Source organism: Electrophorus electricus, chromosome 17, assembly GCF_041902795.1.
Source record: "Electrophorus electricus isolate QZ-2024a chromosome 17, ASM4190279v1, whole genome shotgun sequence".
In the NCBI taxonomy this organism is placed as follows: Eukaryota; Metazoa; Chordata; class Actinopteri; order Gymnotiformes; family Gymnotidae; genus Electrophorus; species Electrophorus electricus.
This window is the reverse complement of record NC_137513.1, coordinates 1,957,722-1,971,415: the sequence shown is the minus strand read 5'-3', so window position 1 is coordinate 1,971,415 and position 13,694 is coordinate 1,957,722. Positions and strand designations below refer to the sequence as shown.

At 48.4% G+C, this 13,694-nt stretch overlaps 1 protein-coding gene across 8 annotated transcripts in view; it reads left to right on the top strand.

Annotated features, from left to right (window-relative positions):
- Positions 1 to 13,694, top strand: part of LOC113578480 (roundabout homolog 3) — a 33,979-nt gene that overhangs the window by 15,717 nt on the left and 4,568 nt on the right. For 7 of the 8 annotated variants that reach the window (XM_081700229.1, XM_081700228.1, XM_035534424.2 and 4 more), the window contains 15 exons: positions 3,629 to 3,753; positions 4,749 to 4,920; positions 5,220 to 5,425; positions 7,178 to 7,259; positions 7,404 to 7,572; positions 9,503 to 9,669; positions 9,786 to 9,907; positions 10,006 to 10,222; positions 10,541 to 10,659; positions 10,745 to 10,925; positions 12,448 to 12,666; positions 12,770 to 12,812; positions 12,953 to 13,092; positions 13,202 to 13,414; positions 13,546 to 13,672. In XM_081700229.1, the coding sequence (XP_081556355.1) occupies positions 3,629 to 3,753; positions 4,749 to 4,920; positions 5,220 to 5,425; positions 7,178 to 7,259; positions 7,404 to 7,572; positions 9,503 to 9,669; positions 9,786 to 9,907; positions 10,006 to 10,222; positions 10,541 to 10,659; positions 10,745 to 10,925; positions 12,448 to 12,666; positions 12,770 to 12,812; positions 12,953 to 13,092; positions 13,202 to 13,414; positions 13,546 to 13,672 (2,302 nt within the window). The remainder of the gene's footprint in view (positions 1 to 3,628; positions 3,754 to 4,748; positions 4,921 to 5,219; positions 5,426 to 7,177; positions 7,260 to 7,403; positions 7,573 to 9,502; positions 9,670 to 9,785; positions 9,908 to 10,005; positions 10,223 to 10,540; positions 10,660 to 10,744; positions 10,926 to 12,447; positions 12,667 to 12,769; positions 12,813 to 12,952; positions 13,093 to 13,201; positions 13,415 to 13,545; positions 13,673 to 13,694) is intronic. The other variant, XM_081700230.1, reaches the window with a different exon arrangement.

Genomic DNA, 13,694 nt, shown 5'->3' with positions numbered 1-13,694 from the left:
CATTAGAACACGGAAACACACACACATTAGAACACAAAAACACACACATTAGAACACAAAAACACACACACATTAGAACATGAAACACACGCATTAGAACACGGAAACACACACACATTAGAACACAAAAACACACACATTAGAACACAAAAACACACACATTAGAACATGAAACACGCATGCATTAGAACACAAAAACACACACACATTAGAACATGAAACACACATGCATGAGAACACGGAAACACACACATTAGAACACAAAAACACACACACATTAGAACATGAAACACACGCATTAGAACACGGAAACACACACACATTAGAACACAAAAACACACATTAGAACACAAAAACACACACATTAGAACATGAAACACACGCATGAGAACACGGAAAAACACACATTAGAACACAAAAACACACACACATTAGAACATGAAACACACGCATTAGAACACAAAAACACACACATTAGGACACGTAAACATACACACTGATTAGAACACAAAAACACGCATTAGAACATGGAAACATGCACACATGCATTAGAACATGGAAAAACACATGGATTAGAACACAAACACATGCACACAGAAGCATTGGAACACAAAAGCATAAACAAACACCACACACAAGTTCATTAGATGACAAAAACACACACAGGTGCATTTGAACATGAAAACATGTGCACTTTCAAAAACACTCAAAATACATACTTTCAAAAGCAAAAGCACACAAAAACACAAGACACATGCTAACACACACGCACACACACACGCACGCACACACACACGCACACACACGCACAAACACACGCACACACACACACACACACACACACACACACACACACACACACACACACACACACACACACTTCCCCAAGCTTCACGTGTGTACTCCAACACCCGTAGAACATGGATCAGAGAACTGCTACCGTCCTCTGCTCTCAGCTTCCAGCTGATCTGGTCACGGCACTTTGCGCACGGCAGGCGCCATCAGTGCTGTCAGAGTGAAGTCGTGCAGAAGTGTTTAGTGCCTCCATGTCTTTCTCGCGTGCTCCCAGCATGCACCACACTAAAGTGTATGGATTACTGCACCTGACAGGTGTTAGCTAAACAGTGTGGTCTAGATAACTGGTGGATCGCAGAGGCAGTATTTAGAGTGTGTGTGTGTGTGTGTGTGTGTGTCTGTGTGTGTGTGAGTGATCAGGTAAATAAGCTGGATGGAATATTAAAAGCATGCTCAGAGGAGGCTCTTTAGGTCCAAAGCGTAATTCTTTTGGCAGTTGGATTTAGGATGGTGTCAGTCTGTCCTTCATCTCTTCCATGCCGTGACTTCTTCTCTGATGTCTTCTGTCTGCTTGGTTTTCCTCAGTGTTTTGTTTCTTTGTATCATTTCATCCATGCCATCATCCATTGCTCTTCATCGCTCACACATTCTCTCTCACACACACACACACACACACACACACACACACACACACATTTCTGCTCATTCTAGGTCCACACTGCTCAAATCTGCTCCAGTCAGTAAGGTTCCTGTTAGCATACCTCACTGTTGGTGTGAAAACAACATTTGCGTGAGTGTTTGGCCAGTATGTGTAATAGCGTCACACATAGTTTTGTCCTCTAGTAATCTGCTCACCACCAGCAAACAGCCTACAGAAACAAAAGTGGGCATACAGAGACGTATGGAGACCTACAGAGCTGTATGGAGACCTACAGAGACATACAGAGATGTATGGAGACCTTCAGAGAGAGAGAGACTGGCCATGACAGGAGAAGAGGTTTTCCTCCTTCTGACCAAAGCTCATCACCTTTTCGCATGTCCTCTGGCCAGCCATGTCCTGAAATACACCCCAGAGTCAGTGGTGTGATGTCCTCCACTGACTGACCACGCACACAGCTGCTGAGAGCCTTGCTGAGGGTCGGCTTAAAAGAGTGTGTTTACAGCCGGTCCAACAGCTGCCGTATCTCTCATGGCCATGCACAGTTCATCCAGAATGGAACAGAAGGAGAAATGGAGTGAGACACAGATAATACATTTAAACCTTCAATATTTCACCTTTCCAAGTGTGACTTTCTTTATGACCTCAATGGAACGCAGTCCTGTCATGCCAGACCTAGCAGTGAGGCACACCAGGATCCTAACAGACCCTAAAGGCCTAGCAGTGAGACACACCAGGAACCTAAGAGGCCCTAAAGGCCTAGCAGTGAGACACACCAGGATCCTAACCGGCCCTAAAGGCTTAGCAGTGAGACACACCAAGATCCTAACAAGCCCTAAACGCCTAGCAGTGAGACACACCAGGATCCTAATGGGCCCTAAAGGCCAAGCAGTGAGACACACCAGGATCCTAACAGGCCCTACAGGCCAAGCAGTGAGACACCAGGATCCTAACAGCAGTGGGTCACTCACTAGAAGCACTGACCTCCTGTTGTGCTCTGCGTTTCATTATCTCAGCCCCTAAAGCAGATATCCAGTTTGGTTTTGCTCTCTGCATGGCGGGTACACCTGGAGTGCGATTGGGCTCCATCACACTGCCCCACCCCCTTTACGTCTGTGTCTGTGTTCGCCTTCTCACTGCTTATTTGTGTGGGAGTGTTTCTAGCTCTCTCTGAAGGAGTGTGGACTGATCAGAGTCACTTTCTCACTCTTTTTCGTTCTCTCTCTCTCTCTCTCTCTCTCTCTCCCTCTCTCTGGAGCTTAGTCTGCAGTGTTTGTATGCCTGCCTTGAAATTTCTTGAGCAGCAGGACAGAAGCTCCGTCATCAAAACAGTCCCAGACAGTCTGTAATGCCGCCTAGCCTCTGACAGATATATAGGGAGGGTGGCTCCTGGCTGGAGTTTCTGCTGCTCTTTGTGGTCCCTGGAGCCCACAGTGGCCAAGCTGTGTCCTCGTGTGCCCTGGCTTGTAATCTTCCCACTGCCTGCTGAGATTGTGATGTGTAAAGTTGCTGCGTGAACAGATGTTCTCTCTGGATTGTGTTGCCACACAGATACATAGCATTGCCTTGTTTGTCTGGAACTGGATAACTCCGAGTCCTGACTCTAATCCCTGATGAGTGCGGGGAGGCTCTGTGATGTAAGCCAGAGCTTATCACACAAATTTGGAGACCACCGCATTAGCAGAGCTCAGAAGAGGAGTGAACTTACTGTTTGGTGAAATCGTCCCTGAGAACTTGCAATAATACCGATTCACACTTCGTTACCTTCATTAGAAACCTTGTGCTGTAGTCACTGGCTGTTTTATTAGGAACACCAACACATCCAACTGCATTTTTCTGCCTTCGATTACTGAACCTGTATCCACTACCAAATGCTTGTGTTGAGCATCCGAAATTTGGTAGCAAGCTCATCGTTGGTCAGTTTTTGACCAGATGACACTGCTGTCCAGATGTCAACGCCACAGTGACCTAAACTGACCACCTATGAAGAACCGGAGGACAGGCGTCACAAACAGCCGCGCGGCAGCGTGTACACTTACAAGGTGCTTCCAGTAACATGGGAGGTCAGTGTGTATCGGGTCAGGCTGTGCTTGCCTGAAGGACTGTTCCTCATGGGTGTCTAATGGGTAGCAGCAAGTCGGTTAAGCTGCACCTTTTTGCTCCCCTCTGTCCCAGTGCCCCCAAAGATCGTCCATCCGCCTCAGGACCAGATCTCTGCCCAGGGGCACGCTGTCACCTTCCACTGTGGCACCAAGGGCAACCCGCCTCCAGCGGTCTTCTGGCAGAAAGAAGGCACCCAGGTAAGAGCCCAGGTGGCAGTTGCAGGCTGCACTTCTCACTCAGCAAGGCCCATGGGCATCCAGCAGCGCCGGGTGCTGATGAGCTATTGTGTGTGGGTTAGGAAAAACCTATTTATTTGAAGCTCTTCATTTAAATCAGTTTCATTTGCCTCTCGCCGTGTTTATCAGAGACTCGTTCTGTTCTTCCGAGTTGGGAGTGTGCTAGAGCGTTGGAATTGAGACAGGGAGAGACCCTACCTCCAATCCACCCCCCACCCCCCCCACAGTGGCAGCGCTGATTAGCTGTGCCACGCTGATTACATTGAAGATGTGAATGACGGCGTCTGCCTGCTTTAGCTCCTCACACGGATAACAAGGCAGATCTGTGTTCTCAGTGGCAGGATGACATGGCATCGGGGAAAGGCACTTCTTTAGAGAAACCAGGAGCACACAGTGGAGTGAGAGGAGAGATGAGGGAAACAGAGAGTAGAGGGAGTGGGGAGAGAAAGAGAGGGGAGTGAATGAGTCTCAGCTCCTATAGAGCGACACAAATGTTAGTGGTGTGGAACTTGTTGGTACTAACATCTGGGCAGGCAGCTACCCTGCTAATGAACTAACTTAACAAGCTAACTTAAGTACGCCAGCTACACAGCAAGGCCACTTCCTGAACTACCTACGTCAACTAAGCAGTGACTCTTGAGTCCTTAGCTTATTAATTCAGCAGATTTAGTACCAAGACTGGAAAATTTATTAATTATCAGTATTCAAACACAAAATTAATTTGGTAATTATTCAAAAACAATTTTCAAATTTCATCGCTATTGTTTAATATTCTGTAAGGTCACCTCCATCTAACATCTAAGTGTTATATCATCAACCAATCATATGCCGATCTGGACAATCTGGTTATGTTTGAAAATGTTGGTGGTGCCCTGAGTCTGGCTACTGGAGGTCCGGGTTTGGGATTTGGTGACCCGTGTCTGGGTTTGATGACAATTCTGGTACGTGTTGTATAGATGCTGCTATTCCCAGGACAGCCGCCGTCTCAAGCTGGACGTTACTCTGTGTCCATGAGTGGAGAGCTGACCATCACGGATGTCCACAGGGAGGACGCTGGCTACTACTTGTGCCAGGCCATCAGCGTAGCAGGCAGTACCATCTCCAAAGCCCTGCTCCAGGTGGACACTGGTAAACACAGAAATCGTTATGACCACAGAGCATCACGAATGATTCAGAAACCTGAGTGATCCATGCCAGCACACTCCTAAGCCGAACCATGATTGTCCTCTTTGTGGTGACACACGTGCTGTGTACAGGGTCATTTGCTCTCAACCTCTTATCACTTCCGTCTTCTGCAGTACAAATATGGTGTGAAGTTTCCCTCCTCGCCACTGTTAGTCGCGCAGCATCAGGCAAAGGAGCTGCAGTGTCTTCAGGTGGCAGGGATCCTGGAATCAACCAGCTGTGTGTGTGTGTGTGTGTGGCAGGCCCCTGGGACCTGGTCCCTCCGATCATCCGGCAGGGCCCGGCCAACCAGACGCTGGTCCCTGGCTCCAGCGCCCGGCTGCAGTGCCAGGCGGTGGGCACCCCTCCACCCGGCATCAGGTGGGAGAAGGACGGACGCGACCTTCCGAGCGATGGCGCCCGTGTCAAACTAATGGAAAATGGCACTTTACACATCGGCACTTTGCAGGTAGCTTGACGGACGCAGCAGACGAAAGCGCTGTTGTTGTCTTTCATTAGTGGGCCAGAAATCGAAAGCACTTTGGACAGATTGGCCCCTCACTGAACATCTCAGACCAAGTGAGATGTGCACAGAAACGTCTGTGTAATGGCCTCTGCCTGAAGGGATTCAACTGCTGTGACTCACTTGTAGCTGCCTGCTCTGCATCCTCGCTGTGTGTATTTGAGCTGTTTGTATGGAGAATTTGTTGCGTTTTAATTATGATGCAGTTGATTGTTATCTTTAAACATTTCTAACAATTATTACTATTTTTTAACAATTTTTAGATTTTTGAATCTATTTTTTAAATCGTTGCCCATTTGAGAAGCTTTTAACCTCTATTTTAGTATCGTTTTAAAAAAGAATCTGTTTTTTATTTTTTAATCCAATACATTTTCTATAATTTCTGCCAGGACATGTCAAAAGAAACATCACTGAAGTAATGGGCTTTTAAAGACAGCCCAGCATGAATTTGCCTGCTTGTGAACTGGGTTAAAGTGTCATAACTGGTTTACCAGGTGCTGATTTTTACCGAGTATGTTACTTTTTACTGAATGTTTATATTTTTTTCTAGGATCGTTCTTTTAACTGAAGGCTACTTTCACTACCATGATTCACATGAGATTACAGTTTCTCTTTTTTATATCTCTCTCTGTGTCTCTCCTCCATAAAGTAACTTTAATCACATAACTTAAATAAACAAACAAATAAATAAATTCTGATCTTTTCCAAAAACATAAGCGGCTTTAAACATATGGCTTTGACAGGTTATGCACTTGTGTTTAACTCCCTTGAGTCCCCTGTGGTTTGTTGCCTTGAGCGATAGGCTCGCTCATTCACGAACACTCACCGATAGGCTCGCTCATTCCCGAACACTCACCGATAGGCTCGCTCATTCACGAACACTCACCGATAGACTCGCTCATTCACGAACACTCACCGATAGACTCGCTCATTCACGAACACTCACTGATTAGAATTACAGACTGACAGGTGAAGAAACCCTTGCAGTTCCCCCCAGCGCAGCGAGGTTCACGTGCGGCAGCAATCGGCCTAAAGGAGCGTGCTCCACCCCCCGTACGTCAGAACCGGGGCCGATCTGTCACGAGCTGACAGCGGCGAACACGTGAGATGCATTACCCTCTCAACGACTGAAGACAGGAAAGGAACATTTTTCCAGAAGTGAACTGAAATGTTTAATTCACTGCTGCTGTGCAGAGCTGCCTTGAATGCTAAAGTAGCGTGTCCTTCCTCCGAGAGGCCATGTGTCCTACAAAACTACACGTGTCCTTTAAAAGATTCCTTGGCCTTTAATGGGCTTCTTCAAGTTAATAGGACATGTTTTGAGTGTTTATCTTTTTCACACATGGCATATGCAGATTAAGGATTTATGACCTTATTCCTGCAACATGTTGGGTGGGATATGCTTCGGATGCCCTCCAGTAACACGCGTGCCACCGTATACAGTCACAGCTACACACCTTACCTTGTTTACTCATTTACTGAGTTTATTTTGGAAGTTTCTTATATATCATGACCTGATTACAAGACAGATTTTGTTTGTCAGTTGTTTTGGTGCGAGCCTCCGTGACCTCTCCCTGCACCAGCCGCCAAAGCTGAAGCATCCCATTTGATCCACACCAGATGGAGAGCAGTGTCATTCGCAATTATGTCTGTCCTCTCGCATCCATAAAGAGACTGTTTTGCCTTCTCTGTTGCTAGGAGACTGACTCGGGGACATACACCTGCGTGGCCTCCAGTTCGGCAGGCGAGACCAGCTGGAGCGGCGCAGTGACCGTGAGAGGTAAGAGGACAAGCACTATGCCTGGCCGAAATGCTCCGCCCCACGCCCGTGCTCCGCCCACCCTTGCATGCCACCCGTTAGCGAGGTGCCGGCGTGATTGCCACAAGGTCGGGTCCCTTTCACTCTTCCTCGTGTGTGTGGCAGCCATGGGGATGCCTGCCTTCCCGCCGCTCTCTCAGGCCCTGCAGCTTCCCGGTCCTCCCCAGAAGCCCGTGGCGACAGATGTGAGCCAGAACAGCGTCACTCTGACCTGGCAGCCCAACCAGCACGAGGGGGGGGCCGCCGTCACGTCCTACATCATCGAGGCTTTCAGGTAAAACGCGTCTTGGTATGCGTCTAAGGATTGCTCCTTTTTAATGCCAATCATGGCAGGCTGAAGCCAAGCTCTGACTGGTCTTGTGTAAACCAGAGAGGATGTGCTAATGGGTTGTCTGAAATGGGGTTTTCAAACAGTTGTCCTGGAGGGCCACACTATGGCGTTTTCCCTTACTGAGCTTCTTAGCCAGGTACCAAATATTTCATGAGCAGGATAAACTTGCCTTCCAAGACTTTTTTTCTGCATCTCAGGAACTTTTTCCCAACTTATTCAGGGACTGCCTGGCTCTCCGTTTTGCTGGGGGAACAGGGCCAGTTTGGGGTTCCTGTTTACTACATTCTCCTGAAGTTGTGCTTTCCAGTGGGGACTAAACACCCTGAGCACCACATATGCTCATACAGACCAGTATTAATTAACACAGACATTTAGCAACAAGTGCATGCTGTAATTACTAGTGTTTGTGCATCTGTTCTCTGGCTTCTATGTAAATTATATTATTAAAAAATAATTTCAATCCAACATTTCAAAGGTAACTGTCACACTTTTTCATTTAGTGATAATTTAAGCAAAACACCAAAACAATCATGAAATGTTTTGTTCCATTATTTTAATGATTCCGGGAAAAAATCACCAAACATTTCAGAAAAGGTTTAGACACCTATAAAAACAGTGACTTACTCAGCTCAGCCTGACCTTACGCTTGGCGTATGTATGGTGGAGAATACAGGTCAGAATACTGTCAATCACCACTGTTTATATTTTTAGCATCAGGTGTTGCAAAACTGGTATTTATGCTTAACGTTACATAGTCTCCTTTACCTGTTCAGTACTAACGGAGAAGAGCTGTCTGTTTGTTGCGCTCCATCGCAGTGGCCTGTAACATCAGACGGCCTCGGTACCATGAGCTCCAGTCAGGGGTCCGTCAGTGCTCGCGGAGGTCCAGGCTGAAGTGAGGCTGTCTGCGCGAGCCCCACCCGAGCCTCACCTCAGGCTGTGTTTATCGGTGAGCAGTGAGGAGAAGCCTCATGCAGGGCTCAGCTAGCAGGCTGGGAGCAGAGTGAAGTCGTTATTTTGCTCTGCTCTGACATTTTGTTAAAGAGGTGCTCTGGTTTCTTACTGTTACCGTCCTCTGCTCAGAGTCTCACTTGCACGTGTGCAGCCTCAGAAGGCGCGGCTGACCTTATCAACAAAAGGACCCGATTGGCTCAGGCATCCTTCACCCGCTCCCAGAGTGTGTCTAGACTTAGAGTTGGTCAACAGGAACAATTTTTTTGAAACCATGTTAGATTTTTATCAGTAGTAAAAACAAACCAAAAAAATCTGTATAAAACAGAGGTGTCATGTGACATGACAACAGTATTGGATTCAGTGGCAGGATTTATAAAGAAATAAACAAAACAATATTTAGAGGAGTTTATTTAAGTTCAAAGCATGCACAATCAAGCAAAGCTCAATAGCTGTGAGAAACAAGTCCAATTCCGAAGCTTTTAGGCTCAGAAGGCTAAATACAAAGCACTAGAGAAGCACTAGAGATACACAGGAGACACAATGGAGAAGCACTGGAGATGCACTTGAAAAGTACTGGAGATACACTGGAGTAGAACTGGAGATTCACTGGGGAAGAAATGGAGATACACTGGAGAAGAAATGGAGATACAGTGGAGAAACACTGGAGAAAGGCATCTGTGGGGGTTACGAGGATGTGTTTGTGAAGTGGGATTGGTGCTGATGTGAGTGGATGTGACCAGGGCGTGACACTTCACCAATAACTTGGGGGGAAAAAGGCTTCAAAATCCATCAGCAAACTGACATTCTGCTACAGCAAAGGGTTTCATTAACTGTTGTGTATATCAACTTGTAATTGAACAGCACCAGTGGTTTGGGTCCATCTTCACCAGTCATCACAGTGGTGGTATTTTTTGTCCAGTCAGTCGGTGGGCAGCACGTGGCAGACAGTAGCTGACCAGGTGAAACAGGAGAAGCACACCACGCTGGGCCTCTACCCCAATACCGTCTATCTCTTCATTGTTCGTGCGGTCAACTCCTACGGCCTGAGTGACCCCAGCCCAATCTCGGAGCCTGTCCGAACTCAGGGTGGGTGTGAAAAGCATGTCAAAGAATGTTTTTGTTTTCTGTAAATCGCTGCGACTTGCGTGACTGCATGTGTGTGTCCGCATGGACGTGGGAATGTGTGGGCGTGTGTCTTTTAGCTGGTGGTCCTGGAGGTGCAGCTGTCGATCACAGGCGTGTGCAGGAAGATTTAGCCGAGGTCACGGTGCACCTGCACCCTCCGGAATTCCTCTCTCACTCCAGCGTTCGGATGTCATGGACCGTGAGAATGCCACTTCATTATTTGAATTGTCACTCTCCGCCATCTAGCTGTGCCAAAGCCCTGTTTCTTACAGCCCTGCATGTGCTGTGTTGTTTCAGGTCAAGCATGAGCCAGACTATATAGAAGGCTACCGGCTGCTGTACAGGCCAGTGGGCGGGGCCTGGCTGGCTCAGGACGTAAAGGCGGGGCCAGATAGCACAGCAATCTTATCGGAGTTGCGCAGCGGCATGGAGTACGAGCTTAAAATAAGACCGTACTTCCGAGAGTTCCAGGGCTCAGACAGTGAGCTGACAGTGGTTTCCATCCCGAAAGAGGGTGAGGCTTGCTCTGATGTTCAGACATTCACACGTGTGCTTATGGCTGGTGTGTTAAATATGTATACCTCCTAAAGCTAGACATGACACCATCTGTCTCCTGTTTGTTCTGTGTTACCTATATTGTCAGCTTCAACGTCTTAGGCAAGTCCAAGACACAGAATGGATTTCATACAGCTTGTCTGGCTTGGGAGTCCATATTATTGAGTCATTTCATGTTTAGCCATGTTTAACAGGTCAGAATGAGCTAATTAATGGCTTCGTGATGAACTAGTGAGTGGCATTAAATCAGGGCCGTCCTGATTGTCTGTTCCTCCAGTGCTGTGCGGCCCCCCCCAGGCTGTGAGCGCAGTCCAGCTGGGAAACAGCTCCACCGTGCGTGTGTCCTGGGAGCCTCCCGTTGCCGTCACCCTGGCAGAGCCCGTGCTGGAGTACAGGGTAAGAGCTGCGCCTCCCTCAGCGCAGACAGCCAGGAGCCGGAGCACCGAGTTAAGCGCCCTCCCCGTGCTCCGTCCCCACGCAGGTGTGGTGCGTGTGGGGCAACACCTCCGGTGCGGAGCAGCAAGTGAACCAGAGCGCTGCCGGCCACCAGCACTGGACGCTGCTGGACGGCCTGGAGCCCGAGCTGCAGTACCGCGTGCAGGTGTTAGCCATGACCCGCGATGGCGCTGGAGCACCCAGCCACCCGATCTTCATCCGCCTCGGTGAGGGGCATCCACCCACACCTGCCACTCACTGCCTGGGTCTGTAGGTCCTAGCCACTGACTCCTGCCACCACACAATGATCAAATTTGAGTGATGTTCCAAGTATTAAGTGGAGTTTGGTATTTTTTTCGAGCTCCACAGCTGATGACAGATTAAGACACGTGATTGTTGTGTAGTCCTGCAGTAGGCAGACGAGCTCTTCCTGAAGTCTAGTATTCAGCACCTGTTAGGATGAGTTGCCTTATGCACACTGCTGCCCAGATGTAATTGGACTTCGATGCGATTTTGGCTGTTTTGGCTGCGTTTACGACAAATGTAGATGAGCCCATCACACACTGAGCCCCATGCCCACCGCAAAGCATGGCGGCGTCTGCCTGAAGCTTTTAGCTGGATGCTCTGTGGCACGGCATAATTCCTGGAAAAAACACACTAATATAATGTAATAGCATAACAGAACGTACAGAAATGCCTGCTGCAGTAAGATTAATGCCACGGGGTCGCCCAGCTAAAGCCTGTAATTCCCACTGAGCGTCTGGAAAACGTTTTGAAAATTGATGCTTACTTATGGTCCCCATCCAACTCAATCCAGCGTGAGTGGTTTTGCCAAGAAAAATAGACAAAAATTCCAAAGTCAGCATGTGAAACACTGATAGTGACTTTCTCAAAGATACAGATGACAGTCTTAACAACTCCAGATGAATACTTGTACATTCAGGTTATTTATTTTTGTTTTTTTGTAGTTCCTTTGAAAAATGCATTTTCATTTTGATATTAGAGCAGGTTTTGAGTTGATGAGTGACAAAAGCGCAGCAGTGCTCTGTGGTGGAACGCCGGGGAATGCCTCGCACCGCCATCGCACTGCTCAAACCAGTCGCACATGGAACACTCTTTACTGGCCAAGTCAGTCAGCCGGCCTGAACCCCACTAAGTGCTTTCACGAACGAAAATCAAGGCTAAAAGCAAAAAGCCCTCGAAAAAAACTGGAATGGAAAATGGCCCCAGTGCCAGCCTGGCCAAGCAGTGGCAGGAAAGAAACTGCTGATGATGGGTGATGCTCATATTAGTAATATTGTGTTTTAATATTTAGTCCAGTTATTTTTGGTTTCTCTGAAGCATGTATAAAAGAGTTGAGAGGCCTATGTGAGTCGCCCACTTTAGATGCAAATGCCCTTGAATCGGACCTGGCATTTCTTCATTTGAACCTGAGTTTCATTTGGAATCCACAGTGCTGGCATCCCCATTGGACTTGTGACTGGTTTTGATTGGTCTTCCAGTGTAATGGGAGCCAGTTCTCATTTAATGGGTCTTTCTTCTGGTGCACAGCTACTTTGACACAATATCAGCCTACCATTCCCACAAACTACCCTAGACATATTTCAGCCCACTCAGATAAGCATATATATGTGTGCAACTTAGATCAGGATACATTACATTGACTGATATCTTCTCCATCCATAATGTCTCTCTCACACACACACCCCCCCTTCTGTCTCTCTCCATCTCTCCCTCTCTCTCTCTCAGGAGCCACTGTGAAGAACCCCCCATTACCTGGGCTGAAGGACGAGAGCGTGGGCCTCTCTGAACAGATCTCGGGGGTGGTGCGGCAGCCGGCCTTCATCGCCGGCCTGGGTGCGGCTTCGTGGCTGGTGCTGATGTGTTTCAGTGCCTGGATCTACTGCAGACACCGGCGGAGTAAAGAGCTTGGTCACTACGTCGCCTCCTTCGCCTACACGCCTGCAGGTAGCCTCGGGGGAGCTGGAGCGCCATCTTTCTCCCTCCGCCCTTAAACTGCTCCAGTCACACTAGAGATTACAGTATGCGTAATTCTCCCTTTCTGATTTAGTTGGGCTCTCCCATAGCGATGGATCAGGACTGGTCAGTGGAAGGTACAGATCAGGACAGACACTCCATGTCCTTTTTATGTCCATTTATGCTCTTAGTTTTGTATTTGCTTCTTAAAACTGGAAATATATATTCACATATTTTCGTATCAATTGAAATAACGTACACCGACCTTTCACCGTAGGCCGTGCATGGTTGGATCAAACATGGGTACCCACCCCTGGCTGGCAGACGCCTGGCCTTCGGCCAGCTTCACTGCTGCTGGCAAAGACACCGTGAACTGCTGTTCAGGCAGACATGACTCCTCAGAGAGATACTACAACAGTGAGCGCTCTCTCCCAAGTCCACGCATATCCCTGCACTTTAGCAGCCCGACATTCCATGGCTGACATTCCGAATATAGTTCATCTAATAGCCGTTTCTCATTCCCAAGCCACAGGGATTCCCAGCGTTTTGAACCAGAGCGATACGTGCAGCCAAGCATCCAACGAGGGCCCCATCTACAGCACAATCGCGCCCATCGACGAGGACCTGAGCAGTCCATGCTCACGGGACCCGGAACCAGGGCTCTCCGAGCTGGAATTGCGCGACCCAGACCGCAGCGCGGCCCAATACGCCAGGCTTCAGTACCCGAGGATGGACCACGGTATAGCAGCTTAGCTTCGCCCCCTTCCTTAAGTTAGTAGATGCCCACACTTGCAAGGGTAAGAGCAAAAACGTTTGGACTTGCTGACGGGTGGAACGGGGACCCTGACTGGGAGGGCGTTGTCGTTGCAGCTAGCGCAGGAGTGCAGGGCTCGCCAGGGTCACAGGGGTCGGTGGGTACCTGCCCCTGGTCTGAGGTGCTGACCCTGCCTCGGCTGAGCTCCAGAGAGCAGTGGCTTCACGAGAGACAACAACACAGGTATGACCAGCCACAGCGGCAC